Below are 27,125 nucleotides of genomic sequence, written 5' to 3'. Positions count from 1 at the left end.
TTGAAAGAGCCATCCAGGGCCTATACCTTAAGCAGGCAACTAGTTTTACATTTGCAAACAAAGGGGCTTGTGTGTCGTATTTTGACTTGTTCAATTTGTTTTCTCATCTGCATTTGGGTTGATGTCCTGCTTGCTTACTGGAGTGTACCAGTAGGGGGAGACAGGAGGAGAAAATAAGAATAAAGATGGCTGCACTCAGATCAACACAGCACATGACTCAGGCTCTCTCAGTGTTGTTAGAACTTAAAAGTTATTACAGAAGCAACTGACCTACATCCAATACTGGAAGCATTCATACATTGTTTGGAATCCATGAAAAACCAGCAATATTTTGTTATACAATCAAATATACACAGTTTAAGAAAAATCTGCAGAGTAATAAGATGGCAACAAGTGGGCAGTACCACAATTTGAAGGATCAAAGAACGACTTTGCTTTTTATTTGGAACAATTTGAACAGTGGTTAGTGGCAAATGATATTGCAGATGAGAAAAAGGCAAATATATCTCTCGCTAGTTTAGGCATCGGGATTCTGGACTTCTCAGAAGTCTGGTTACACCAAAGACATTGGTGGATTTTTGTTACACAGAATTTACTGAAACACTGTCAAAGTATTTCAAGCCCAAGCCAATTTGCAATGCAGGACATTTCAGATTTCATCGTTGGCACCAAGGAGAAGCTTGTTAACAACATCATTGCATTAAAGCTCCTTTAATTCTGGTGCATTCCTACATGATGCCCTGCATGATCAGTTCGTCTGTCATCCCTGAAGAGAAGCTTACCACAAGTGGCTGTTGTCACAAAAGGATTTGACTTTTAAATCAGCCTGTGATATTGCACTGGCTTTGAAACTTACCTGTAAAGATACCATGGATTTTAACACACGATGCTGACCCAACTAGAGATGCCGTTCAAATAGTCTACACAATACCAGGAGGATACACAAGTGCCTAAACCTCCTTCATTCATCAACAAACACAGACTCCTCAGATGCATGCTCCTCGAACATTTGCCTCATGACAGAAGCAAGCATGTTACTGTTGTGGTGGAGACCATCAGCAAATTTTTATCAGAAAAGGTACCTGAATTATGGAAAATAGATCATTTATTAAATGCAAAATTAAATCCAAAATTATTAATGCAGAAGTACAAAATGCATTGCTTGTGCATAGCATATGATTGACAAGAGGACACTGACTCAGAGGAGAAGCAATTTGTGTTATCAACTGTCCACACAACTCAAGTGAGTGGAAATGGAACTTACTACAGATGGCCTGGCAAGACAAGGTGTTCCACACTATTCATCACAGGAACTAATCCGTTGGAACTTGATTGGCTTGTGAGTTTGGAGGAGGCTGTAAAGAGGCTTCAAGGGGATACAGACAAACTAAGTGAGAGGGCAAAAATATGGCAGATGAGGTATAATGTGGAAAAATGTGAGGTCATTCACTTTGGCATGCAAAACTGTAAAGTACTTTTTAAATGATGACAGATTGGGAAACGTTTATGTTCAAAGGGGTATGTGTCCTTGTGCATAATTCACTGAAAACTAACACGCAGGTGCAGTAACCAATTAGGAAATGAAATACTATGCTGACCTTTATTATGAGAGGAATTGATTATAGGAGTAAAGATGATTTCCTGCAATTATATAGGGCAATTATGTATACAATTTTGGTCTCCTTAGGTAAAGAAGAATATTTTCATCATCGAAGAAGTACAACAAAAATTCACCAGATTGTTTCCTGAGGTGGGGGGGGGATTTGCTGATGTCATTGAAACATGCAGAATTCTTGCAGGATTGGATTTGTGGATGCAGGGACAATGTTCCCCGGCTAAGGAATCTGGAACCAGGGGTTCACAGTCTTAGAATAAGGGTAGGCCATGTAGAACGGAGATGAGGAGAAGCTCTACAATCAAGGTAAATCTATTCTCTACCGCAGAGGGCTGTGAAGACTCAGATATTAAGTTTACTTTCATTATAGATAGATACATTTCTGGATATTAAGGAATTCAAGGAATATTGGGATAGTACAGGAAAACAAGGTAGAAATTCTGCCTTGATCTTGATGCATGGAACAGCAGGCTTGAAGGGCCTGATGGCCTGCTTCTGTTCCTAAATGTAATGTTTTTATTATGTTCTTTTGGCTCTGCTGCCACAGACCTTGGCATGCTCCTGCTCTTCCTTGGTCCTCACCCAACCACTCTACTGCCAGTAAAAGCTATAAATTCTATAATGTTACTCCAACTTTTAAATGTGTCAGAGGATCGTTCTAACAAACCTTCAGTCTACATCATTCTACATTCTCTGGAAAAAATCGTGCCCACAAGTAGATCTGAATTCATTTTCCATCAAGAAAGTATAATTATCCATTTCTACTTGCACAGAATCACAGACAATTATTTGATTAAAAAACTTTATTTTTCACCCAAAACTTATTTATTTTTCAATACCTTTGCTCTTTTGTTTGTGGAAGTCTTGCTAAGAAATGTCACATGATATAATGACTTTCCCATTCTGTTTATTAAATTGTCATAAATGTACCAGTGAAAGGAAAAGTTTAATCAGCAGTCTAAAGAACATTAGGTAAAACTAGTAACCTTGGGACTCTTAAAAGCATGAATTCAAATTGTACAGGAATAGAAAAATGAAAAAGCACAGAATCAATCGATATCAATAATACAGTAAAAAAAAATGGAAAAGTACTACTTCTTCACACCAATTACTGCATAACATCTCGGGGACTTTACGGGATCAAAGAGCTGGACTAGTGCTGACCATGCTACATTTTCCTGCAAAAGATAGTTTTAGAAATCAGTTAGGTTCATTAAAAAAAAGCTTCGACAAAACACTTACTATTTTTCGTTGAATACATGTGTGCTTCTATATTTACACTCGTCTATTCAATGATAAAATCATATTGTAATTACAGAATTTACCATGTGTAAATAATTTATTGAATTAAGGTACTGTGATTTCACTATCTTGTTCTGTTAAACCCTGACATTTTAAAGTATATCTTTCAAAAGGATTATACACTGTCTTCCGTCTAATATTTGTATTTTAAGTGGCAGTTTTTTTTGATTAAGTGGGATAAACAAATGTAACCATATCAAATATAAAGAACATCTGCTAACCATACGTTTTAAAGGGTGCAAAGTTATACAGATCAATTGAATGAAATACAGTACTGCATTTTCTAAAACTGCATTATGGGCATGACATCTTTAGCAAATGAATGGCCCATATTCACCACCCAGTGAGAGAGAATTACCTGTTCCTTGAGGTAGCAAAGCCGATCCAAAAGTATTAAACCCTCTATGCAAGGGGCTAAGGCTACCTTCAGCTGAAAAAAAGATGCATAAAACAGTTCTAATTGTCTGTTTAAGTAGTTATTAAATAACTAGTCCTCAGATACCTCAGCTGAATGATGTATTTAATAATTTTAATTATTAATCTATTTTAACAGCTGTACCTAATTGCACTTATAGAATGTATTTTTAATGAGATCCATAACTTTAACTCATATGGCATAGATTTTTATGTCAAAATAATATTTTGAAATTCCAAGGTATTCTAGCATCAAGCAGACCTCAGAAAAAGTTAATTAAGTATACTATACATAAATATGCCAACACATTATAAGAGAAAATGACTTCTTCCTTTTCCTTGCTCTCATTAACACAATGTTGGAATAAACAGGACACAACATGTTTTACCAAAAGACACAGTATGCTCTTTGTTGGACACTTCAGCCTGGCTGCCAACAAAATTGCAAACACAATCTGTGCAGTCAACCATTGAAGCATAGCTGTTTAAGTGTTCCCTATATAGTATTTATAGAGCTCTAAGGCACCAATATGGATCTTAACACTGTTTTCTGATGACACCCAGGTCTGTAATATCGCTTGTTGCATCAAGGCATATTGGGATACAAAATACTGTAATTGGGCATGAGAAGTCATTTATTTACCAATATTTCAAAAGCAATATTGCAATTATATAGAGCATGGACATTTTCTTAAGTAGCAGCCCTGAGAAGGGGTGTACTTGCCATAGCAAATATTCACTAGATTGGTTCCAGAGATGGTGGCTTTGCTGTAAGAGGAGAAATTGAATGGACTAGGAATGTATTCTTTTGAGTTTAGGAGAGGAAATCTCATCGAAACTTACAAAATTCTTAAGGGGGTTGACAGACTAGATACAGGGAGGTTGTTTCCCCTGACTGAGGAATCTAGGACTAGAGGCACAATTTGAGAGAAAGGGGGAGGCTGTTTAGGTCTCAGATGATGAGAGATGCCTTCACTCAGAGGGTGGTTAATCTTTGGAATTCTCTACTCTTGAGAGCCATGGAAGTTCAGATGTTCTGTTCATTCAAAACAGAAACTGATAGGTTTCTGACATTAAGGGAATCAAATAATATGGGGAGCATGTCGGAAAATGGAACCATGGAATTTCAGCAATGATCTTAATGAATGGCAAAGTAGTTCATAAGATCACACTGCTTACTCCCACTCCTATCTCTTATGTTCTTGAGTTTTTTTACATTTTAAAATTTATAGCTGTAGACATTTAGTAAAATTAAATATTGAGACATTTTCATTCCTAAAAGGTTAAAAAACAATACAACTTCAACAAAGTAATATTATAGGTAAAAGTAAACTTACACTTGGATTATGTTATTCATCTGGATTGTACTTTAAGAAATTTAAGGCAAGTCAAACTGATACCTCTTTTCAATTTCTTTAATTACAAATTCATCCATCAACAACACAGCAGATTGAACACATCAATGGCCTACTAAATTAAAAAAAAGTATTTTCTGGTTGAATTTTGTTTTTGTTCTGGTTGTAGTGATAGGTGTCAGTGTCAAAGGTTAAGATACTTCCTTGATTTTCCAACTTATGGCACCCAGAATCAGCATCCTCATTGCTGGTATACCTTGGACAGCCAATATGATTTTTCTTTATTATACAAACACAACTGCAAAGCCTCTTACAATTATCAGTCAAAATACAACATTTTTATCATGGACCAATGCTCAATTTAAATTTGATTTGTTTGGTTAAAATTCACTTGACTTTCAACCCCTACAGCTTTCAATCCAAAAGTATGGATTGATTCAACTAAGAAATCAGTGATGAAAATACGTAGTATCTTTTGAATTGATAGCTGAAATTCATTGTTGAAGAAAAGCTATATTTGCACTGAACTACTCAACAAAGCAAAAATATTACTCTACCCCATGTTTGATCATTTTTGAGCATTAAGCTTTTCATTTACTAAGTTTAGATTATTGTCAATTTGATCATTAGATGTTATACAATGTTATAAAATATTGCTATCAGTAATAATTTTGTTTTGGCTGTACTGTCAGGTTAACAGTGATAGCAGCATCAAATCCATAGGGGAATGAGCAGATTTCCTTTGTTTCATGTGTGCAAAGCCTTTTTATGTCTATTCCCCAAAGCTTACCAGGTTAAATGCTTCCAACTCTTTCATTCGGGGCATGTATCTGTCATAATAACCTTGTATTAAACTGTCTGACATCTGAAAAATGGAAAAAAGGCACACATCTAAGTACAATTATAACCATGTGATCAACTGGAATTGTTCCAGTTAATGTCATAAACATACCTGTCAAAGTACAATTGTTACAATATGTCATTGGCATACCCCATACAGATAATGATACAAAGCTTTGGCTAAAAGCTTGTTACTTAAACAATTTGATTTGGTTGAGGTCAAGTAGACCCTTGCAGACATGCCTTCCTTTCTATGGTGCCAGGTCTGCCACATTTAGCCATGCAAGACATAACAGAATATGGTTAATGTCAACTTATATTTAGAGAGACATTACCTTCTTGAAAAATCTTTAATTATTGCTTGGGCAGGTAACAAACTGGACAGTCTACTTTAACTTTCTCAGATGACTTCACTTAGATTCACTGTTTAGATGAAATTTATTTTGCACCAGTCAGTGTTTGTGAATGTACTCATGAATGATATGCCACTCAAGGGTGCCGGGTTTCAGTATTTTTACTTCGACTAATTATGTGGAACATCATCTTATTGCTCCAGCGTGGCTAGCACAAACCTTTAAGCATAATACTTGCCAGCAATAATGAGTAACTGAGTGAATATTTAAACATATCAAAACCATTTAAACTAAATAATTTTAAAGTTCTTTTTTTTGTGCAGAAAACCAACACAATATAAAATGCACTTATAAAGACTCAATTCTAAACAAAACAAATATAAAAAGAAAACTGTAATTAATAATGGATGAGTCTCCATAGGTTATTGAATACAGATGCTGTAGCACCAACTGAAAAATTGCTGTTTTTCTTTTGTAAGACATCAAGTTTTCCTTCCTCAAACTATTTTTGCAAAGATGCTTCAATGTGAAGGTAGACAAACTGGCCAGAACAGTGATGAGTAGTATGAAACAAAACGCAAGACAACTACAAACGTGATTTAGCCAAATAATAGAATATTGAAATGTCCTTGACTATCTTTAAGGTTTCCAAAGCCATTGTACAAACCAGGCAGTTTAATTCAAGTGCTTGCCAAATTGGCAAAACTTCACATTCTGACAAGACAACATGTGAGGTGAGCTCACACTATTGTCCATCTTGCTGAAAACCACTGTACTGTCGAGGTCATAGAACTTATAAAATCGTGCTGCCTGAGTTGATGACCAATAGGAAAAATCACGCTGCTCTATGAAAGGGATTTGATTCTTGAATATACATGATATGCAAGCTGCCTGAATAATGTTCTACAGATGCCTTGTAGCAGTGTGGAAAGGCACAAAACTTCAAATTAGGAGAATGCAGCAGTTGTGATAGCCGGAAATCTTTGTGATAATTTGGTGGATGTATCCAGCTGCCAGCATCAAACACACTGCTCCTTGGAGTTGCTATAGCGCAGAGGAGTGGTTCATCAGGTGTGTGGCTATCCTTAGTTATCCAGCCTGATTTTCCTGGCTCAGATATACTGGGGGCTGCTGCATACCTCCTCAGTTGTACAACTGGAGGGAAAAATGTCCAATGTCCGAAGTGGAACGGAACTGAATGTAGGTCTGCTGGTATAGTAAGCCAAGGATCCCAAAGATTTTTTTTAACTTTGGACTGAAGACAGGATTAAGGTAAAATACAGTACTAGGGTGAATAATTAGCAGACTTGTAGGAAAGGGAGAAAATAAATTTTTTTCTTGGAAGTTTGCAATTGGCGTACTCCAGTTCATCAACCCCTCACTTATGCTTGCCTGAAGTGATAAGAGAGATTGCTGGAATATTATTGGCAGGTGGAGGTGGGGCGGGGGTTGGCAGTCGTGGGTTGCACTGAGTTCTGGATGTCATTAAACAAGGATATTCACATATTTGAACATAGCAACAATGCAAATGAGCCTTGTGGAATTTTAAGAAGCTTAAGGTTTGGACTTAAAACGTTATGGAAAACTTTATTTAACACATTTACAGAAATGTGCCCTAATGCACTACAATGTGAATTGTTCCAATCCCATCAATGGAAAAAAATAACAATTCTGCAATAACTGCACATTGGGAGTATATTCAGAGCCTGTCTCGTTGTTTGTATCCACCTATTTTCTTCAGTCTTTTAAGTTTCTCTTCAATCTGTGCATGACAACAGGTCACCTGCAAATTTAACTTGGGCTAGTTGTGGCCAGCAATTCGCATCTGCTTTCAGTCATGCTCACCAAAGAAGGGGACTTGCTGTAAATCTGGGATTTATTGAGTGACAGATGCTGTTGCTTTCATCACAAGGTTCCATCACTTCTTGCTGGAATTTTAAAAACTGTTTGAATGATTTGATTCTGGCAGTTTGTGATTCCTGATTTCAGCTTCAAAAATAGTCAAGTAACATGTTTACATTATTTTTCATTGGATGATATCAATTGGGTGACATTTCTTTCCTGTTTGTATTTCAGCAGACCTGAGCAATTAATATATGCTGATACTTTGGCCAATCAAATACAAGGGTGTCAGTTCTGTTGCACAAACTATGCTTTGAATTGTGGGAACAATTCCCACAAACTGTGGATGCACTCAGTATTTTAAACAATATAGACTTAAAGCTATTTGTTAAACCATCCTCCTTTTGAGTTATTTTGTGTGAGGTGAACAGTCCACCCTATTAACTTTCAGAAAATTCCAGTATTCAGAATCAAAAAATGATTGAATGATTAAATAATACTTGCTGGTACATCAAGTAGCACAGTGCGGGGGGTTAAACTACAACTACTCTCTGAAGAGCCAACAGGCCAACTGATTATTCATAAAGAAGGTATAAAAATAACTATGTACATTAATTGTTGGAAATAGGAAGCCTGGTTCTTTTTGTTCTATTTGATCATAACTTTATCATGCTTAGTTCTTGACTTAATTAAGTCCCACTGAGCACATTAAACAATAAACAGATTTTTTCCTGCAAGCAACAAAAAAATTCTACACAAAATGTATAATAACATGGGGAACAGAAGCAGAGTGAGAATGTTACTAAATTTAGACCAGTGGAAGAAAAGTTTAAATATTTTAGCCTTTCCCATTCACTGATATCACATTATGTTCTATTGAATATAGGGGTTATGTTGAAGTGAACAAGCTCAATAATATTATAGGAAGCAAATATATCCCAATGGGGTTCAAAAGGGTGCAGTTGAAAAAAAAGTTAGAATTAGTGGGGCACTCCAACTTAAGTTCATCGACTCTGTACCCAGTAATCTCATAAATTCTCCAAATGTTGTATAACATGACAGGACAAAAAAAAAATGTATGATATAAACAACAGAATGTTGTCAATGCATAGGCAAATATTATGTTCTCACTCTTCCATCTCCATTTACTCAACAGTTTGGCGAGCATTAATAGCTGTTATTTGACAGTGACTCTTGCAGTGTGAGAACAAAGATGTAAAAAAAAAGGTCTTTTACATTTCTGGCATTTTAACTGAACTTTTGAAGGCTTCTTCCATAGTTTAAATCCAATTTGAAACTTCATTGACAAAGTCAAACTTTCTGCATTCATACCAGGCAAGTCTACTTTACTTTGCCAAATACATCTTACCATTGGGATAGTCACCATGGCTTTGTGAAGGGCAGGTTATGCTTGATGAGCCTAATAGAATTTTTCGAGGAATTGACAAGAAAAATTGATGAAGGTCGTGTGGTGGATGTGGTATATATGGATTTTAGCAAGGTGTTTCACAAGGTTCCCCATCCAGAAAGTGATGAAGTATGGGATCCATGGAAGATTGGCTGTGTGGATTCGGAATTGGCTTGCTCACAGAAGGGAGAGGGTGGTTGTAGAAGGGGAGTATTTGACCTGGAGGTCGGTGACTAGTGGTGTTCTGCAGGGATCTGTTCTGAGACCCCTGCACTTTGTGATTTTTATAAATGACTTGGATGAAGAGGTGGAAGGATGGGTTGGTAAGATTGCAGATGACATGAAGATTGGTGATGTAGTAGATAGTGCAGAAGGTTGTCATAGGTTGCAGCGGGCATGACAACAACCTTTCTCAATGTCAACAAAACAAAAGAGCTGGTCATTGACTTCAGGAAGGGGAGCGGTGCACAGACACTTGTCTATATCAATGGTGCTGTGGTCGAGAGGGTTGAGAGCTTCAAGTTGCTCGGAGTGAACATCACCAATAGCCTGTCCTGGTCCAACCACATAGATGCCATGGCCAAGAAAGCGTACCAGTGACTCTACTTCCTCAGGAGGCTAAAGAAATTTGGCATGTCCCCCTTGACACTCACCAACTTTTATCGATGCACCATAGAAAGCACCCTTTCTGGATGCATCACAACTTGGTATGGCAACTGCTCTGCCTGGGACTGCAAGAAACTGCAGAGAGTCGTGGACACAGCTCAGCACATCACAGAAACCAGCCTCCCCTACATGGATTCTGTCTATACTTCTCACTGCCTTGGTAAAGCAGCCAGCATAATCAAAGACCCCACCCACCCGGGTCACTCTCTCTTCTCTCCTCTCCCATCAGGCAGAAGATATAAAAGCCTGGAAGCACAAACCACCAGGCTCAAGAACAGCTTCTATCCTGCTGTTATGAGACTATTGACCTCACAATCTACCTCGTTATGACCTTGCACCTTATTGTCTACTTTCCCTGCACTTTCTCTGTAGCTGTGACACTTTACTCTGCATTCTGTATTGTTTTACCTTGTACTACCTCAATGCACTGTGTAATGAATTGATCTGTATGAACGGTATGCAAAATAAGTTTTTCACTGTTCCTTGGTACAAATGACAATAATAAACCAATTCAATTCAATTTGATAAAGACAGGATGCAGAGCTGGGCAGAGAAGTGCAGATGGAGTTCAATCCAGAGAAGTGTGAAGTGATACACTTTGGAAGATTGAAGGCAGAGTACATGGTTAATGGCAGGATTCTTAGCAGTGTGGAGGAACAGAGGGATCTTGGGGTCCACGTCCATAGATCCCTCAAAGTTGTCGCACAAATGGATAGGGTGGTTAAGAAGGTGCCTGGTGTGCTGGTCTTCACTAGCGGGGGGGGATTGAGTTCAAGAGCCGAGAGGTTATGTTGCAGCTCTATAAGACCCTGGTTAGACCACATTTGGAATATTGTGTTCACTTCTGGTTGCCACATTATAGTAAGGATGTGGAAGCTTTGTGTGCAGAGGAGATTTACAAGGATGCTGCTTGGATTGGAGAACATGACTTATGAGGAGAGGTTGAGCGAGTTAGGGCTTTTCTCTTTGGAGCAACAGAGGATGAGAGGCAACTTGATAGAGGTATATAAGATTATGAGGGGGATAGACAGAGTGGACAGCTAGCATCTTTTCCCCAGGGCAGTAATGGCCAATACTAGAGGTCACCCATTTGTGGAGGAAAATTCAGGAGAGATGTCAGACGTAGGTTTTTTACACCAAGGGTGGTGGGTGCCTGGAATGCACTGCCGGTGGTGGTGGTCGGGGCTGATATGAAAGGGTAATTTAAGAGACTCTTGGATAGACACATGGATGAAAGAGAAATAGAGGGTTATGGGAGGTGAAGTGGAGAGGGCGATAGTTTGAATGTGGATAAAATTTATATAGGTCTGCACAACATCGTGGGCTGAAGGGCCCATACTGTGTTGTACTGTTCTATGTTATCTGAAAGTGTCATTTACTGTTAAGCAGTGTCAATATGGTATGAATTTGTCATTACAATATTAAGAAATTAAATTATTAAAATATCTTCCCAAAGTGTAGAAAAAATTTGCTTAACCAATTGTTTATATATTTTGTCACTTCATCAGTACAACATTTTCCCAGAGAAAAAGGATACTGAATAGGGGCCAGACTAATCAACTGTTGGAATGAATTTTGCTTAATAAAGCACCTTAGAATGTTTTACTATGATGATGTTGCTAGATGAGTGCATGCTGTTGTTGTCATTGTTAAGTAACATAAGGCTGAATAAAGGAACCAATTTAAATATCCTCTCTTTCAAAAAAGAATAAAGATAACTTGATTCAATATATCCAGTAGATAACCTTTGCCACCGGCTTTATTAGAATTCCTGTAACAAGAGAATTGTAGAGGAAAGTACCATTTTTTTAAGAAATAAAATCCAGATGAGTATTATTCTGAACTAAGACCTATACATAATGGAAGAATAATCATAGCATTTTTTCCTTTCTGGGAAATAATTATTTTTTCCAGCTCTTTCACTACAATTGACAAGGGTTTGGGTAAGTTCAATAGTTTGAAAAATACAGATTATCAAAATCAGAACATCCACTGTTCATCTATAAAATTTAATAGGATTTTTTAAAGTTGCTATTAATAAGGTAACAATTTGTCATTAAATTATTAAGGAATAAACTGCACAAAACTTTGCTTTAGTTTTCTAATCAAGTTTGAGGTCGGGAGTTGCTGGTGTGTGAGCGATTATGGCTTTCATATTAGAACATATTACAACCATATTACAACATAAACATTAATGGAATTCAGTAGATTGAGGGAGGGGGAATCTTACTTACGTAGTTACATTTTTATGTCTGTTTTTTTATTAGCTTCTTACACTTCAATATATGCCCCAATGAAAATCAGAAAGTCAAGCTACCTACTTGCAGTTTCTTCAACTGGACTTTTAAGCAGTGCTTGATTGCAGCCTGAATGGACATATTTTAACTTTTCTACGAGGAGGCAACTGGGATGAACTCAGCATATTTCTAATGCGGTATATCTGAGATTGGGCTGATATTTGCTGATTCATTGCTGACCTGTGACAAATGTACTCTGGTAATAGGTTGTAACTTCTACCAGTTCCATTCACTCATTAGCAATTCCTCAGGATTGAGGATAATTGTCTCCCAAGGAACATAGCCAATGCTGGGTGATGATGACAATTTGCAATTTGCTTATTCTGGTGTAACTTGAACATAAAGTTCCGAGTTAGGTGGGTGGATCTGGGTTCCTAATCTGGTCCACAACTCTTTGTGCCAAAATAAGCTTGGAAACATCTCCTTTCCCCTGATATCTATATCACCAAGAAGGACAAGGGCAGTCACATAATGAGAGATTCATCAGTGTAATATTCATCTCTAAGTCATCTTTCATCATAGCATGAAATTTTATCTCCATTTGTTTATCACTGGTTAGTTAAAATCTGGTATTTACTTTCTTAACACCATCTTGGAAGTGTCATTACCACAAGGACAGCACCTGTTCAAGAAACCAACTCATCACTATCTACTCACAGTAGCTGAGAATGTTGTTCTGCCAGCAGCACTTAGATCTGGGAACAATTAAACCAAAAGGAAAATCAGTGGGAAACCTTTGTCACCAGATGATTGGTATTCCTGGTCCTCAAGCATATCTTGAATGCAGATTGAAAAGTCACAGGCAACACACTGAAAACTTTATGGTCATGGCTATCCAGAACTCAAATGAGTATCTTTGTTACCTATCGCAACAGATTGCATAATGCTTGAAATTTTAGTTGAGTATTTTTTTCAAATTAGCTTTGAATGGGATTCTGTCTATAGAAATAAAAATCTGCCTTTTTACAACAAATAATATTGGGAAACCCACTTCAATATATTTATAAATCCCCAACAGTATGCATAAAGCACTCTTTACATTTGCTTTCTAAACATCTTTGTTTTCTTCTCCATTGAAAACATCTGTAATACAATCTATATATTAGTTTGTGCAGAACACCATGGAAGCTGACATTTCTGAAAGCTTTTCAACATGAATCTGTATCACCATGAGCTCACTATTAAACTCGTGATAGTCTGGAATTCAAATCCCTCAACGCATAACTTAATACAAAAAAACTGGGGCAAAATGCATTCTAATTGGAAATTCTAGGCATAAAATTTGGTTTAATTGTATCTTTAAACCTCCAAGGAAACTTCTTAGCTAATACTTATCCAGCTCCCACTCATCCTACCCTATCGCCAACAAACTATGTGATTTTTATCCATGCATTCATGAATGGCATTGGGCTTGCACTAGATGTCTTAATTAGAGGGCTGAGGTTTGTTCCAGCATGAGTTAACTGGCCTGTCCCTACCTGGGCTGCTGTTGAAAGTCCACCAAATCTTCCTTGATCAGATTTATTTCTGATTTCCAACATCCTCGGTCTTTTTGTTTACTTTTTGATCTTCCTTAAAATGTTCATATTTGGGTCTCATCTGTTGGTTTGGTCTCATCTATAATTATGCCACCATGCAGTTCCTCCACTACCACCTCCCACCCCAACCACAGTCACCCTTCTCTTAGGGATAAGCTTTGTGGTTCCCTTAGGTGTCTCTCTATCTGTTTCATTGACTCATTCTCATATCTGACCACTTGACCTCTTCCTTAGGCTCCTCGATTATCTCCCAGCTCCCACCCTTTTCAGGCTCTCAAACTTCTCCCATCTCCCATTCTTCCCTCCTCCTCTGCCCAGCAACCATTCCTCTTCAATCTTCTTCCAATCAATCCCTATGTCATGGTCCTTACCCTACACCCCAGAGTTCTTCACCAATGATCTCCATTCTCTACTTTAACCCCTATATCTTCATTTCCACTTTCTACAATGGTGGGAGATTACAGAGGTAGGCTCTTGGGGCATTGAAGACTCATACTCTTTTCTCAAAACTAGTGCTGATCTTAAAGTACAGCATCTTGTTATGGTTGACACATTACAATGACAAAAGAGCTGGTCACTGACTTCAGGAAAGGGGGCGGTGTACATATTCCTGTCTACATCAATGGTGCTGAGGTCGAGAGGGTTGACAGCTTCAAGTTCCTGGGAGGGAACATCACCAACAACCTGTCCTGGACAAACCACGAGGATGCCATGGCCAAGAAAGCTCACCAGTGCCTCTACTTCCTCAGGAGGCTAAAGAAATTTGGTTTGTCCCCTTTGACTCTCACCAATTTTTACCGATGCACCATAGAAAGCATTCTATCAGGATGTATCACGGCTTGGTATAACAACTGCTCTGCCCAAGACTGCAAGAAGCTGCAGAGAGTTGTGGACATAGCCCAGCGCATTACAGACACCAGTCTCCCCTCCTTGGACTCAGTCTTCATCTCTCGTTATCTTGGTGTAGCAGCCAGCATAATCAAACACCCCACCCACCCGGGACATTCTCTCTTCTCTCCTCTTCCATCAGGTAGAAGATACAGAAGCCTGAGGGCACATACCACCAGACTTAAGGACAGCTTCTACCCCACTGTGATAAGACTATTGAACAGTTCCCTTATACAATGAGATGGACTATGACCTATGACCTCATGACCTCACAATCTACCTTGTTGTGACCTTGCACCTTATTGCACTGCACTTTCTCTGTAGCTGTGACACTTTACTCTGTACTGTTATTGTTTTTTTTACCTGTACTACATCAATACACTCTGTACTAACTCAATGTAACTGCACTGTGTAATGAATTGACCTGTAAGATCAGTTTGTAAGACAAGCTTTTCACTGTACCTTGGTACAAGTGACAATAATAAACCAATACCAATACCAATACATGTTCTAACTTTTGTGTTCACAACAATAAAGGGAAAACTCATCAGACGTGACCAGTGTTCTGAATGAGCAATGCCTCTTTGGGATGATTATTAACTATGGAAGTGGCTTAACAAGTTACTCATTATTTATAGTCAATGAAAAAACAACTTCAAACCAAACTCATGAGCATTTTACCAACTTATAATGTCAGAAAGTTCTTTATAAACTTAAGGTGCAAGATATTTTATGCTACAGACATAAAACATATAAACCCAACTGGATTCTAAAATTCTTGGTGAGGAAGACGGTCAAAAGATCCAAACATGAGAACCGCCTTTCATTATTACCAATCTTATGAAATCGTACATTATGGTTACTCACTAACATGTGTCAAAGATCACTGTGTCCTTTACACATCCTGACTCTAAAACTGCCTCAAAGAAAAGGGCAGGATGATGTGGTCATCTGTGGATGGAAACTGAAATGCACAAGAAAATGTAGCTATGAAGTATATAAGTGGGGTGGGGAAGAAATGTGGTGCCAGAAAGGATATAAGCACTCATTACAATTCACCCATATCGTTTATAGATTATAACCCTCAGAAATTCCATGAAATCTCTCTAATTTAGACAAAGTTCCCAACCAGTACTTTTTATTGCATTGACTAATGCCTACACGAAGTCGTATGTGATCTTACAACCTATCAATTGTTTATTACTTGAATAAGGTCTCTATAGGCACCAGGGAATCCAGTGGGTTCTTATTACAGTCCACCACAGCTTCATCAGAAGTCTCATAAGAACTATAAGAAACAGCACACCATCAACTCCTCCCCTTCCAGAACAAATTCACCCCATTATTTTTTTAAATGTTTATTCCCGTAACATGGAACAATTTACATCTTGAAACAGACTTGGCTACTGTAGTTTAATATTCTTTTTCTTGTTGACTTTAGTATTTTTTTAAATCCATAAATGAGTTCACATAGAAAATATCGAGAAAGGGCTATTTTGACTGAAGTAATTTGAATGTATATTGAAATCAGTGCATTCCACTAAGGAATAATTAAATAATAATAAAAAAATCCTTTGAAAAATATGTAAAGCTTTACGGATTTTCCTGGCAACACATCTTTAAAATTGGGCATTCCTTGATGAATCCTAGTACAAACCACTAATGAAAGTGCTATGCAAGGTCTCATAAATATATTGTTTCCAAAAAACCCTAGAATCCAGTTTAAGGAAACAGCAGGCACACTTCTCCTGTAGTCTGATCTTTCATTGACAACACTTGATTGAATGCTGCATTTGGATAACAGCCAAAGTAACTAGCAATATTTCTTGCTACTGAATTATTAGACTTCCCTGCTGAAATGTTATTGGTACAAGGCAACTTAGTTATTACTCCCACTCATCTGCTGCATACTTATTTGCATCCTTGTTACTGTTGCCTCTCTCCAGCTGTCCTGGAATTTAGAAAATCCAAAGTTTGTGTGGCCTGTTAACTTTATGGCTGACAGTTGGCACAAGCACCAAGGTAGAATATGGTTTCTCTCTTGACTGAAAGTAATGCCCTACTTTCTTGAATAGCCATTACACAGTGAAATGGCAGGAAGAATCCAAATTCCAAACCATTCTAACCAAATACCACAGATGCCAAAAATCTTAACTTGTAACAGAACATGCTGTAAGTACTTAGCAGACCAAATGGCACCTGTAATAAGAGAAACAGTTAATTTTTCAGGTTAATGATCTTCCATGAAACATCTTCCACCAAAAATGTTCGATCTGTTTCTGCCTGTAATAATGCTGCCTGATCTGCTGAATAATGTCACCATTTCCTGTTTTTATCCTGTATGCTAAATTTCTCTGTACACTCTTTGAATTCAGGTATTACTCAAATAACTTTAACAGGTTACTGTCTAGTATAAAATCACATGAAGGAAGTTATGACCAAAACCTTAATTATTTGTGCAGGAGAAACAAACCTTATAAACATTTTAGCAACATTTAGTGCCAAACAGCAGCAGTACAAGAGAATGTGCAGTCTGCAATTCCCATTATTTTATCTGCCATTAAAATGGCAAGCATACCGCTCTGAATATAAGCAGTAGCTCTCATAACTTGAATAGTTAAATAAAACCACTGACCTTTGAGCTATCCATTCCCAGCTTTTCAGTTGCCTTTCTTGTGTATTCCACAAAGGATGAAGACTTAAAATAGATCTTGCCAACATGTTTGACTCTGTAAATTGTTAAATATCATTTCATTGTTGACAATCTACCAAAATATGTTAAGAGATTTTAATGACATTCATTTATTTTGAAGACATCAGCAATCGATTTATTTGAATGACTAATCCTTTCTAAATGTAGGTGGGGATAGGGTTCACTCAAGGAGAATGTTGCCTGGAATTGAGGATCCCAGGAGTGGCAGTCTGCCACAGACACAGTAAAACTCCTCACAAGGAGGAGTCTCACAGTGCTAGAGACCTGGGTTTGATCCTGACCTCCCGTGCTGTCTGTGTGGAGTTTGCAAGTTGTCTCTGTGCCTGTGTGTTTTACCCAGGTGCTCCCATGTTCTAAAGGTGTGCATGTTTGTAGGTTAATTGCCACTGTAAATTGCCCCTAGCATATAGGTGAGTGGTAGAATCTGGGGGGAGTTTGTGGAAATGTGGGGAGAATAGAAAATGGGATCAATGTAGGGCTAGTGTACATGGGCAGTTGATGGATAACATGGATTTGGTAGACCAAAGGGCCTGGTTTCATTGCTGTAATTCTCTATGATTCTATCATGGTACAATGGGATAACCCAGACAATAGGTTACTGTATGGAACTGTATGGAACCCCCTTGGAAATACTAAGACCTTGGGAGTCTGGCACTCAATCAACAGTGTTCCTTCAAAACAGTGAAAGAACTGGAAAGATATTTCACATTCAGCATACAATTTAACTGGTCATCCAATAAGTTTTTCATATGTAAAACACTTGTAAAATTGTGTTTATTTTTGCAGGATATAAATAAAAACTCAGCAATGCCCAACATCACATTTTTCATAACTCCTGACATACACACACAGGCATGCACAAAACAGAACCATGACCTTCCAGCTGAAATGCTTCCAACCCATGCTATCAGCTTTACAAGCAGTATTATGTTTAAGATTAATGTGTTTAATAATTCTTACTATCAACTCGGATTTTATTTTTCCACCCTGTTTTATTAGAAGTTACATACTAAAGAAAGAAAGTGGTGTAAATTGTTAGAATCGCAATCCATTGTTAGAATAAAAATAGTGTGCTTGTACACCTCTAGGAATTAAGTTGAAACTCAGCCCAAACAGATTCAATGAAGGTTTGTCCTCATTCAAAGTATTATAGTGGATTCTAGTTAAAGTATTTCAGTCAGTCTCAACCCTGGTCCCAGTGGATTCTTCTGAAAAGAAACTGCTCTTAAATTTAGCACTAGTTGAGGGTTCAATAATCTCTCCAAAAGAGGCCACGGGGGCAGCTGGGAAATGAAAATGATACACTGGTGTAACATTGGACCTTCTCTAAGCATGGAATGAGATGGATGACTCTGAACTATAATGGGAGGATGTTCCAATAAACATGTTCAGCATCAGTGCAGGGCAATTTAAAAGGTGATCTAACTGAAGTGTTTAAGATGATTAAAGGATCTGATAGGTAGATGGAGAGAAATTAATTTGTTCTAATGGCAAGTCCAAATAAGGGAGAATTAGCTTAGAACCAGAGCAAGGCCATTCAAGGGTGATGTCAACATGCAAAAATTAAACTGTGTTGCCAAGTACTTAATTAATTTAAAAATCTAGAACTCAAAACTCAGATTGAGATCTTCTGGTCGAGTAGGAAATTATTAAAGAATATATATGCAAATTAATTTAAGATGAAGATTAAATGTGATTGAATGGCAGAATAGGGTCAATATGCTACTTTGACTACTCCTCCTATTTCCCTATGATTCTGGGATAATTCAGTGACTGTGAAATTGGCAGTTTAGTGCTGGTAGTAAAATCAAATGATTCTTCTGAGACTATTATCAAGCGCAGAAGATCAAAGTGACGTGAGTTAGAAAACTGCTTTGCTGCCAGATGTTTAAAAGTCTGAATCAGGCACACATAACCAGACAGAAAGAGGATCTTCGGTGTTTTATCACTTTGGTCTTCACTGGGGATTAGTCTATAAACCTACCCTGGTTCCACCCCACCCAACCCTATCCCATGCCCTGCCATGTAATCCCCTAATTCCATTCCTGTGCATTGTACTATATCTCTCCTTCAATCTCTGCCATAACACCTCCCAGACATAACAACTGTCCTTGAAATTCAAATGTCTAAAACATACTTTGTTTGTTGTACTGCGTCGGATGTCTTTCCATTTCCAAAGTGCTCTTTGATAATGACTTGTAAAACTGCACGATAAAATAAGGATTCTAATGGAAGCTGCCAATGACAAAAAGATAAATAGCAGGACACAAAGGCACCTCATTTGCAATTCAGAACGAATGGGTAAATGTAATAAAGCACATGCACATAATCAAGGGATTAAGAGTGTAATGCGTTTAATAAGAACAATCTGCAGTGATTTCAACAGCTGGTAAAGATACGATAAAGTGCATAATCAGTGCTAACAGTGCAAGGTTTATTTTTAGATTTAATTTTCCATTGTGCCAAAAGTCCAACCCCTTTTTGAGTTTTTATTCCATCTCTGGTTTTTGGTGTTGTTTTCCATGAAAGAGCCACACACTGCTTATTTGTTTCTGAAATTCTGGGGTGTTCTGTTAGAACAAGCAAAAAATTGAATCTGAAAATGGTGTAGCCCACACCACACCTACAGAGATTATGTCAACAGTAAATTGAGCTCAGTAGTTTTGTGCAAAATGTGCAGCAATTCTCCCCGAATGAGAATCCTGCCCACCAAATCATTATTTTCTGGCCAAATCTGAATGGGCAGCTGATGGGAGCAGTAGGAGGGCAGAGGGGGAAGCAGGACTGAGGACTGATGACTGCAATTAATTGTTATAGGGATGGGATTTTGAGGTTTCAATGTGACAGTGCTGGTGGTCGTGGTAGCATGGGGTGGTGTGTAGTTCAGAGTCAAGCTTGGCCTGGGTATAGCAGAGGCTGCATGGTAGTGTAGCGGTTAGCGTAACGCTATTACAGCGCCAGCGACCCAGGTTCAATTCCCGCTGCTGTCTTTTAGAAGTTTGTACATTCTCCCCGTGTCTGCTTGGGTTTCCTCCGGGTGCTTCGGTTTCCTCCCATATTCCAAAGAAGTACGGGCTAGGAGTTGTAGGCATGCTAAGTTGGCGCCAGAAGAGTGGCGGCCCCCAGCACATACTCAGTAGTGAAAAAGAAACATTTCACTGTGTGTTTTGATGTACATATGACTAATAAATACCTTATCTTATACATCTTATCAGTTGGTTCTTTGGGAGACCCACAGTGTGGGATACGTATCTAACTTAAAGGGCAGCCACCTACAAGGGTTCCAAATGCCTAGTCATTAAGTAAGGCTGAAGCAAACCTCACATTAGATATGCTGCTTCTGCTAGCATTATCTGCAAGTCACAAATGAGTGGCTGATTTTCCCAGAAGCAATCCTGGAAACAATTTTGAAAACTTTGCAAACAACTAAATAATTAATTTTTCAATGAAATTCTGAAATATAACACATAGAAAAGTTACGCTATGAAAGAAATTCTTGGCCTATGCTGTTCCTGACCAAGGACATCTCAAAGCTCTTTAAGTCAATGCTTTTCTGAGATATAATTACCACAATAATCTTCTAATGGAGTTCTGAAAGAGACAGGGATATTGCCAGAAAGGGAGAACCATTTACAATTACAGTCAGCATGGAACCAGTAAGGGAATGTGAATAATCACCAGCTTAACCGAAATGGGATCAAGTGAGCAAGAGTTTGACCTCAACTGCAGTGAATATGGAGAAGGCAGGTCAGCAGAAAGGACAGAAACACTAAAGACCATGTTCAAGGTCAAGGCCAGGATAGAATTGGAGAGCTTTGTTACTTTGTTCAGGCTTGTTACCATAATTGAGACCATCTAGAAAACTGCATCTGGAAGTCTATGAGCTGATGGCATTTTTGTTGGACGTGAATGGAAAAGGAGAAGGATTTAATGGGATGATTAGTAATGGAATTGTTGTTACCCTGCAGATTGATCCTGGAGTACTAAAGTTTTGGTAGAGGAGAATCTCAAAGCAGTCAAATTACTGTCACGATGAAAATATTCTATAATGCAATCAGTATGCATTTGCTAAGGGGAATCAATTTTCCATTAAACGAGTTTAATTTAAAGTTTCAAATAATTGTCAAATTTTAAATAGTTGTGAAATTAGAATATAAATAGATACACTTACCCCATGGCCAAATGTCACTCTTTCAAATGGCTGCAAAGTAAAATGAACACAGGACTTTTAAGAATATTGTGAATTTATAATCTTATAATTTACTGAAATTAATGCATCATGCACAGTGGATTACCAGGTTGATGTGCAAACGTACCAGACATGCAGACATTCTGGCGTTCCGTCCACAATGCCAGGCACTGCTTCTCAAGTACTGGCTCATAGGAAACCCCCATTGTCCTTGACAGCATTCTGCAGAAAAAAAAAGTTGCGATTATTTTTCAGAAGCACATTTCTTTGCATTCATCTTTTTAGAGGTGCATTGTTATAATACCATTCTGGAAAAGTGATTGCTAATACATTAGGTAATATATGAAAATAAATCAAGAAAATGAATACTTGAAAATATAGTTGTACTTCAAATGAAGGTTCTTAAGTTATTTCAGGTTTCCTGTTTCTCAGTTAACGTTGCTGCAATGTCATTTGCAACCATATATTGTATTACATGTATTTTTACCTTTGTGCTCCACAGAATGAAAGATGTCAAAGCTGGGAAAGAAAAATCTCCAAAAAGTTTTCTCACAATATCAGCACCAAACACTGCTGTGTCCCAACATCAAGCATTAACTCTAGCCTTAGTGGACCGAGTTTAGGTTTCGTAAAATAGCCTTCACTGTGGCTTCTTTCAGTGACAATCTCTACTAAATTGTGGAAAGTTTTGTGACAGGGTAATTGGATTGAAAATAAGGGGTGACTTTACAGATGTTTATAAAATTATGAATGGCATTGATAGGATAGATAGTTTGAATCTTTTTCCCAGGGCAGGGAAGTCTAGAACTACTAGAACTAAAGAGCACAAGAAGGGAGAAATTTGAAGGAGATCTAAGGGATAAGTTTCTCACACAGACAGCAGTGAATATCTAGAACAAGTTGCCAGAGGATTTCATGAAGCATATACAATGACAACATTTAAAAGACGTTTGGTATTTAGATAGAAAAGGCACAGAGGGATACAGGCCCAATGCGGGCAAATGGGATTAGTGTAGATAAGTATCACAGTCGGCATGGATGAGGTGGGCCGAAAGGCTCTGTTTCTGTGCTGTAGGAAAGGCAAAATTAGCTACAAAGTCCTTTGTTTAAAGGAAGACTGAAATAAATTACCCTGGAATTCTCAATATTAAAAGAGAAACATTTCATGGTGCTTTTGATCTGGAGCTTGTTATCTCATTTAAGCTTTGAAACTAACATCTTCCAGTTCTAGAAATGACATAGGAAGTAAAGCACAATACATGCAGGTAATGAAACACACAGATTAAGAAAGCTTAAAGTTTATCCCCAAATGATCCCTCTATACACTGGCATTGCAATTCTCCTACAGTCCCTGGTCTAGGAAGGATAAATCTCTTATCAATATGCGGTCAGTTGGAAACTACGTCTATGTGGACACAGGATTTGATCAGGTTTGGACAGTGGCAACGCCTTCATAAATCAAAAACGTAGGGACAAGCAAATATTGATAATTAGTGTAAAATAAGTGCTAGGGTATTAGTCACTAATTGTTAAATTTTTCATGGTATTTGCTTCCACTTGCTCCCCTGGAACAGAATGTCAGGAGGGGAGTACAATGGACAGTCACATCTTTAGCAACTGCTTAGCTTTAATGATCAAAGATGAACCCATTGTCCTTGATTTAAGTTGCAAGAACACAGTTTAAAACATAGTTTTGGAAGAAAAGTGGAAATAAGCACACTTGACCAGTGGAATTATATATTTAATTCAAGGCTACCTCAAAACAGCAGTTCTGAAGCCAAAGAAAAATGTAAAGTCACTTATAACTGCACACTTATCTCTATTCTTAACAGTGTTATATGAATTTGCTGTAAAATACATCTTTGCTTTAATATATAACGAAAATTAAAAGCCTTTCATTTTCCTGTAACAACTGTATTTCAATATAGAAGCACACTTTGACAAGTTGAAATGATAATGCACATTGTGCAGACAGTAAACATTTATATTAAAACATCCAAAGAACAGATATCAAAGACAAATTACTGACTATTCTGAAGGCACCTCGCAGGAAAGAAAAATGACAGAAGCCAAAAAATTGCAGAAAGGTACCTACAGGGAGAAGGAATTGGCTAAACTGTTGCCAGATAAATCAAACAAAATTGAATACAAACCAGAACTGACCAAGGATCATACACAGCTGCAAGTGAGGTGGTAGCACAAGATTCAGGCAAGTATATCACTAAATCCAGTTACTAGCTGGGATTAGATTCGAACAAAAGCCAAATTCAAACTATGGGGAGTAACATGAGAGGATGGAAAAGCATGTGTGCAGCTGAATCCACAAGACTGGAATCAAGTTGTTTGCTCTGCGCCTTAATTATAACAAAGAAATCTTTGGAGGTAACAGGGATAATGTGAAAATGGTGACTCAATGATATAGTACTGTGTGTAAAACAATCAGTGAATCCATAATTGTAGAATAATATTTAATTTCTGTCAGCACATGATTTTTTTATGTATTTGTAAATTCCATCATAAGACAAAACAAAATTATGTGGTTGTAATTATCATTGCAGTAAAGATAGTTACAAATATTAAGGTTTAATCTAAATGCTCACAAAAATATACGTGTCTTGTCATGAAATAATATCACAATTGTGGTGGTGAGTTTCATAATAAACTTTAAGAAATGTTTTGATCTAACAGCATTTATGATGGAGGTAATACAAGGGAAAGGCAAGTAAAAGTTATTGATATCAGCTTCTTTATGACAGCAAATAGTTGTCAACTTACAATCAAATGGAGTAATCACTATCCTTGCAATCATGCTGAGTGAAGGAAAATAATGTGTCAGGTCTCTTAAGACTGCTTCACTATCAACTTGCAGATTCAAATAAAGATCATAATTTTAAACTTATAGCACCTATACAGATTGCAACTGCTCACTTATTCCTCTACTGTTTGTGTCATCTAGTGGCCAGTGGTGCACATGTAACACCAGTGAACTTCAGAGCAATTCATGTTTAAAAATGGTTTGGGGATGTTTCTCAGAGATTTTGTAAATGTGCCATAAATATTTTTTTTATTCTTTCTACAATCAGGTAATTAATGTAATTTATCATCACAGTGATAATACATTTAGTATCATGTTGGGCAGGCACAGTAGTATTAGCAGTTAGCATAACGCTTTACAGCGCTAGCAACCTGGGTTCAATTCCGGCCACTGTCTGTAAGGAGCTTGTATGTTCTCCCCATGTCTGCGTGGGTTTCCTCCAGGTGCTCTGGTTTCCTCCCGCATTCAAAAGACGTACGGGTTAGGAAGTTGTGAGCATGTTATGTTGGCGCTGGAAACGTGGCAACACTTTCGGGCTGCCCCCAGAACACTACGCAAAAGATGCATTTCACTGTGTGTTTCGATGTACACGTGACCAGAATATTGCCTAAAAAGTTATCCCTAGATGGTAATGTGTGCAATAGTCATCCTACATTAAAAGTATTCATGCAGAGAAATCTTCTACACAACTGCAAGAAACTGCCAAAGAAGTAGAATAAGGTGACATCATGGTGACAGTGCATCGTACATGTTCCTTACGTGGAACTTAATTTCAAAGGCAGAGTACCATATGCTGTTACTATTATATAATGTGTTTAGCACCACCAACTGGTGCTGAGTTTCTAGGCATTATGTTTTAGTACTATGTTGTTGTTTGTGGGATTTGGCTGTGTACAGATCAGCTGCTGTGTTTCCTACGTTACTACAAAAACATACCATTAGCTGTAAAACACTTTGGGATGGTGAAGTCTCTTAAAATGCTAAATAAGTGCCAGTCCCTTCTTTTCTTTATTACGACATATTCATACTTACACCTAGGGACAACGTAACAGTGATGCTTCAAAATCATCTTCTAGATCTATTAGCAAAATGACCTCAGGAAGTGTCATGGTAGTGCAGCATGCAGAAGTTAGCATACTGGTTGATTCAGACCTCAGATAGGCTCTCTCAGGAGAGTTGCACATCAAGCAGTAATTTATCTCACGAAATGAGAAGGAAAAGTTGATGAATCACACTATGGTTATGCTGGTGTCAGATAAGGACAGTCCCTTCAAATACAGACAAGAGCTAGAAACAGAAGACATTGAGTAGAAAACATTGACGGGAATTAAGGATTCCAGGAAGAAAAGTATATCGGCACCAAATTTGTTGTAATAATGGCGTTTTTCACTATCAGGCATCAGTTCAATGGGCTCCTTGGCGCCCAGCAGCTATGCTATCATCAAGATAGCTGAGCAGCCAAGCACATGAAAAAAATGCCCCAGACAGCATACTAGGAAGCAAGTTGCACATTTTTAATTAACTTTTTAAACATTATGAAGGGTCCCAAATAAAGATTGGAGAATGAATGAGATTGAAGTTGAAGTATTCGATATAAATTTCTTAAAAAGTTAATAAAAAACCTGTATTTTGAAATATTCATGTGAGGAGATCACAATACTCGTATGTAAAATTAGTTTATTTTTGGATTTTGATAGTTTGTTGACTAGTATAAAGGATGCCATGAAAAACTCACATCTACCCCATTCCAAAAGCATTATGTTTTCAGGGTATTTTATAGTAGGAATTCATATAGCTTAAGTTTGTGCCAGTTCAAATAATTTCTTTTGATCCCGCTAGAAAATGCTGCAACCAGGACAGGCTGTTGAGGTGTGCTGAATCACTGACTACAACTTGATGAATATTGTATTAAGCTATGGATGTATGGAAATCATGAAGTTACTGTTGTTTCCACAGAGTAAGATGGTGAATGCCAGTAGTTTCCCTGTCTTTACAGCTGTAAAATCCAGGCCAAAGCTAATATAGTTTTTAAAAAAAGTTATAAACCCTTATCCCAGAGGACTGTTGTTTCCCAATAGTGTTCCTGTTTCAATTTTTATTCCTGGACCTACACCAGGGGAGGAAATAGCCTCTTAAAACTTCCTGCACCGTGTGAGGCATTTCTTCTCCAGTACTCAAATGTCAATCCAACATATCAGGAACATATTAAAAATTGACCTTTTATATTAATTCATCAGCAGGAAACTTGAAGCCACAACGTCAAATGTTTGTGTAGCATGATACATTGAATTCCTCTATCATCAACAGAAATGGTGGAAACGTAAGCTTTTTTATAGAAAGGACATATAACGAAATACTCTAAAATTACTAATGCTCCCATATCAGCCGTACAGGAATCTACAGCATAAGTGAGCTTTAGGAGTGGTTTTAATTAAGTCATATGCCTGAGTAATCTGAATGACGTTTCAGTGTATTAACTGTAACAGTTATTTTTCTCCACCAGAATACCATCTCTGCAGAGCAGATCAACCACTCTACAGTCATTTTGTCGGCTGAATGCAAAGCAGACAAAGATCTAGTTCAGGCAATAGTCAGGACAGTCATTTTGGCTTGTTTTAACTTTTAATCTAAGTATGTGAAGTTTTACCAAAGGTTTGCCACCAACGCTTTGTGCCACTGGTGCAAGCTACTGCTAGAACGTGCACTTTGGGCAATGAAACAGCAGTCCAGCTATGACACACAGCATGACATCACAATGGGGAGCCAGTGTGCAGAAGTAAGCCGAGCCAAAACAAGCAAATAAATCTTCATTAATAAACTTCATACGAAAATTAGAGTTGAAAAAAATGTGTCATAGTACAACAAAAACATAGAAGATATAAACAGATTA

General features: G+C 37.7%; 1 protein-coding gene across 4 annotated transcripts in view; it reads right to left on the bottom strand.

The window, feature by feature from the left end:
• Positions 1-2,436: 2,436 nt before the first annotated feature.
• mettl25 (methyltransferase like 25) overlaps positions 2,437-27,125 on the bottom strand; it is a 72,774-nt gene continuing 48,085 nt past the window's right edge. For 3 of the 4 annotated variants that reach the window (XM_052030611.1, XM_052030612.1, XM_052030614.1), the window contains 7 exons: positions 21,548-21,642; positions 21,403-21,432; positions 19,369-19,466; positions 17,154-17,247; positions 5,477-5,551; positions 3,276-3,347; positions 2,437-2,793 (listed from right to left, as the gene is read on the bottom strand). In XM_052030611.1, the coding sequence (XP_051886571.1) occupies positions 2,707-2,793; positions 3,276-3,347; positions 5,477-5,551; positions 17,154-17,247; positions 19,369-19,466; positions 21,403-21,432; positions 21,548-21,642 (551 nt within the window). In that variant the 3' untranslated portion in view covers positions 2,437-2,706. The remainder of the gene's footprint in view (positions 2,794-3,275; positions 3,348-5,476; positions 5,552-17,153; positions 17,248-19,368; positions 19,467-21,402; positions 21,433-21,547; positions 21,643-27,125) is intronic. The other variant, XM_052030613.1, reaches the window with a different exon arrangement.

Source organism: Pristis pectinata, chromosome 15 (genome assembly GCF_009764475.1).
Source record: "Pristis pectinata isolate sPriPec2 chromosome 15, sPriPec2.1.pri, whole genome shotgun sequence".
Classification (NCBI taxonomy): domain Eukaryota; kingdom Metazoa; phylum Chordata; class Chondrichthyes; order Rhinopristiformes; family Pristidae; genus Pristis; species Pristis pectinata.
The sequence above is the reverse complement of the archived record's forward strand: the minus strand, read 5'-3'. Positions and strand labels throughout refer to the sequence as shown.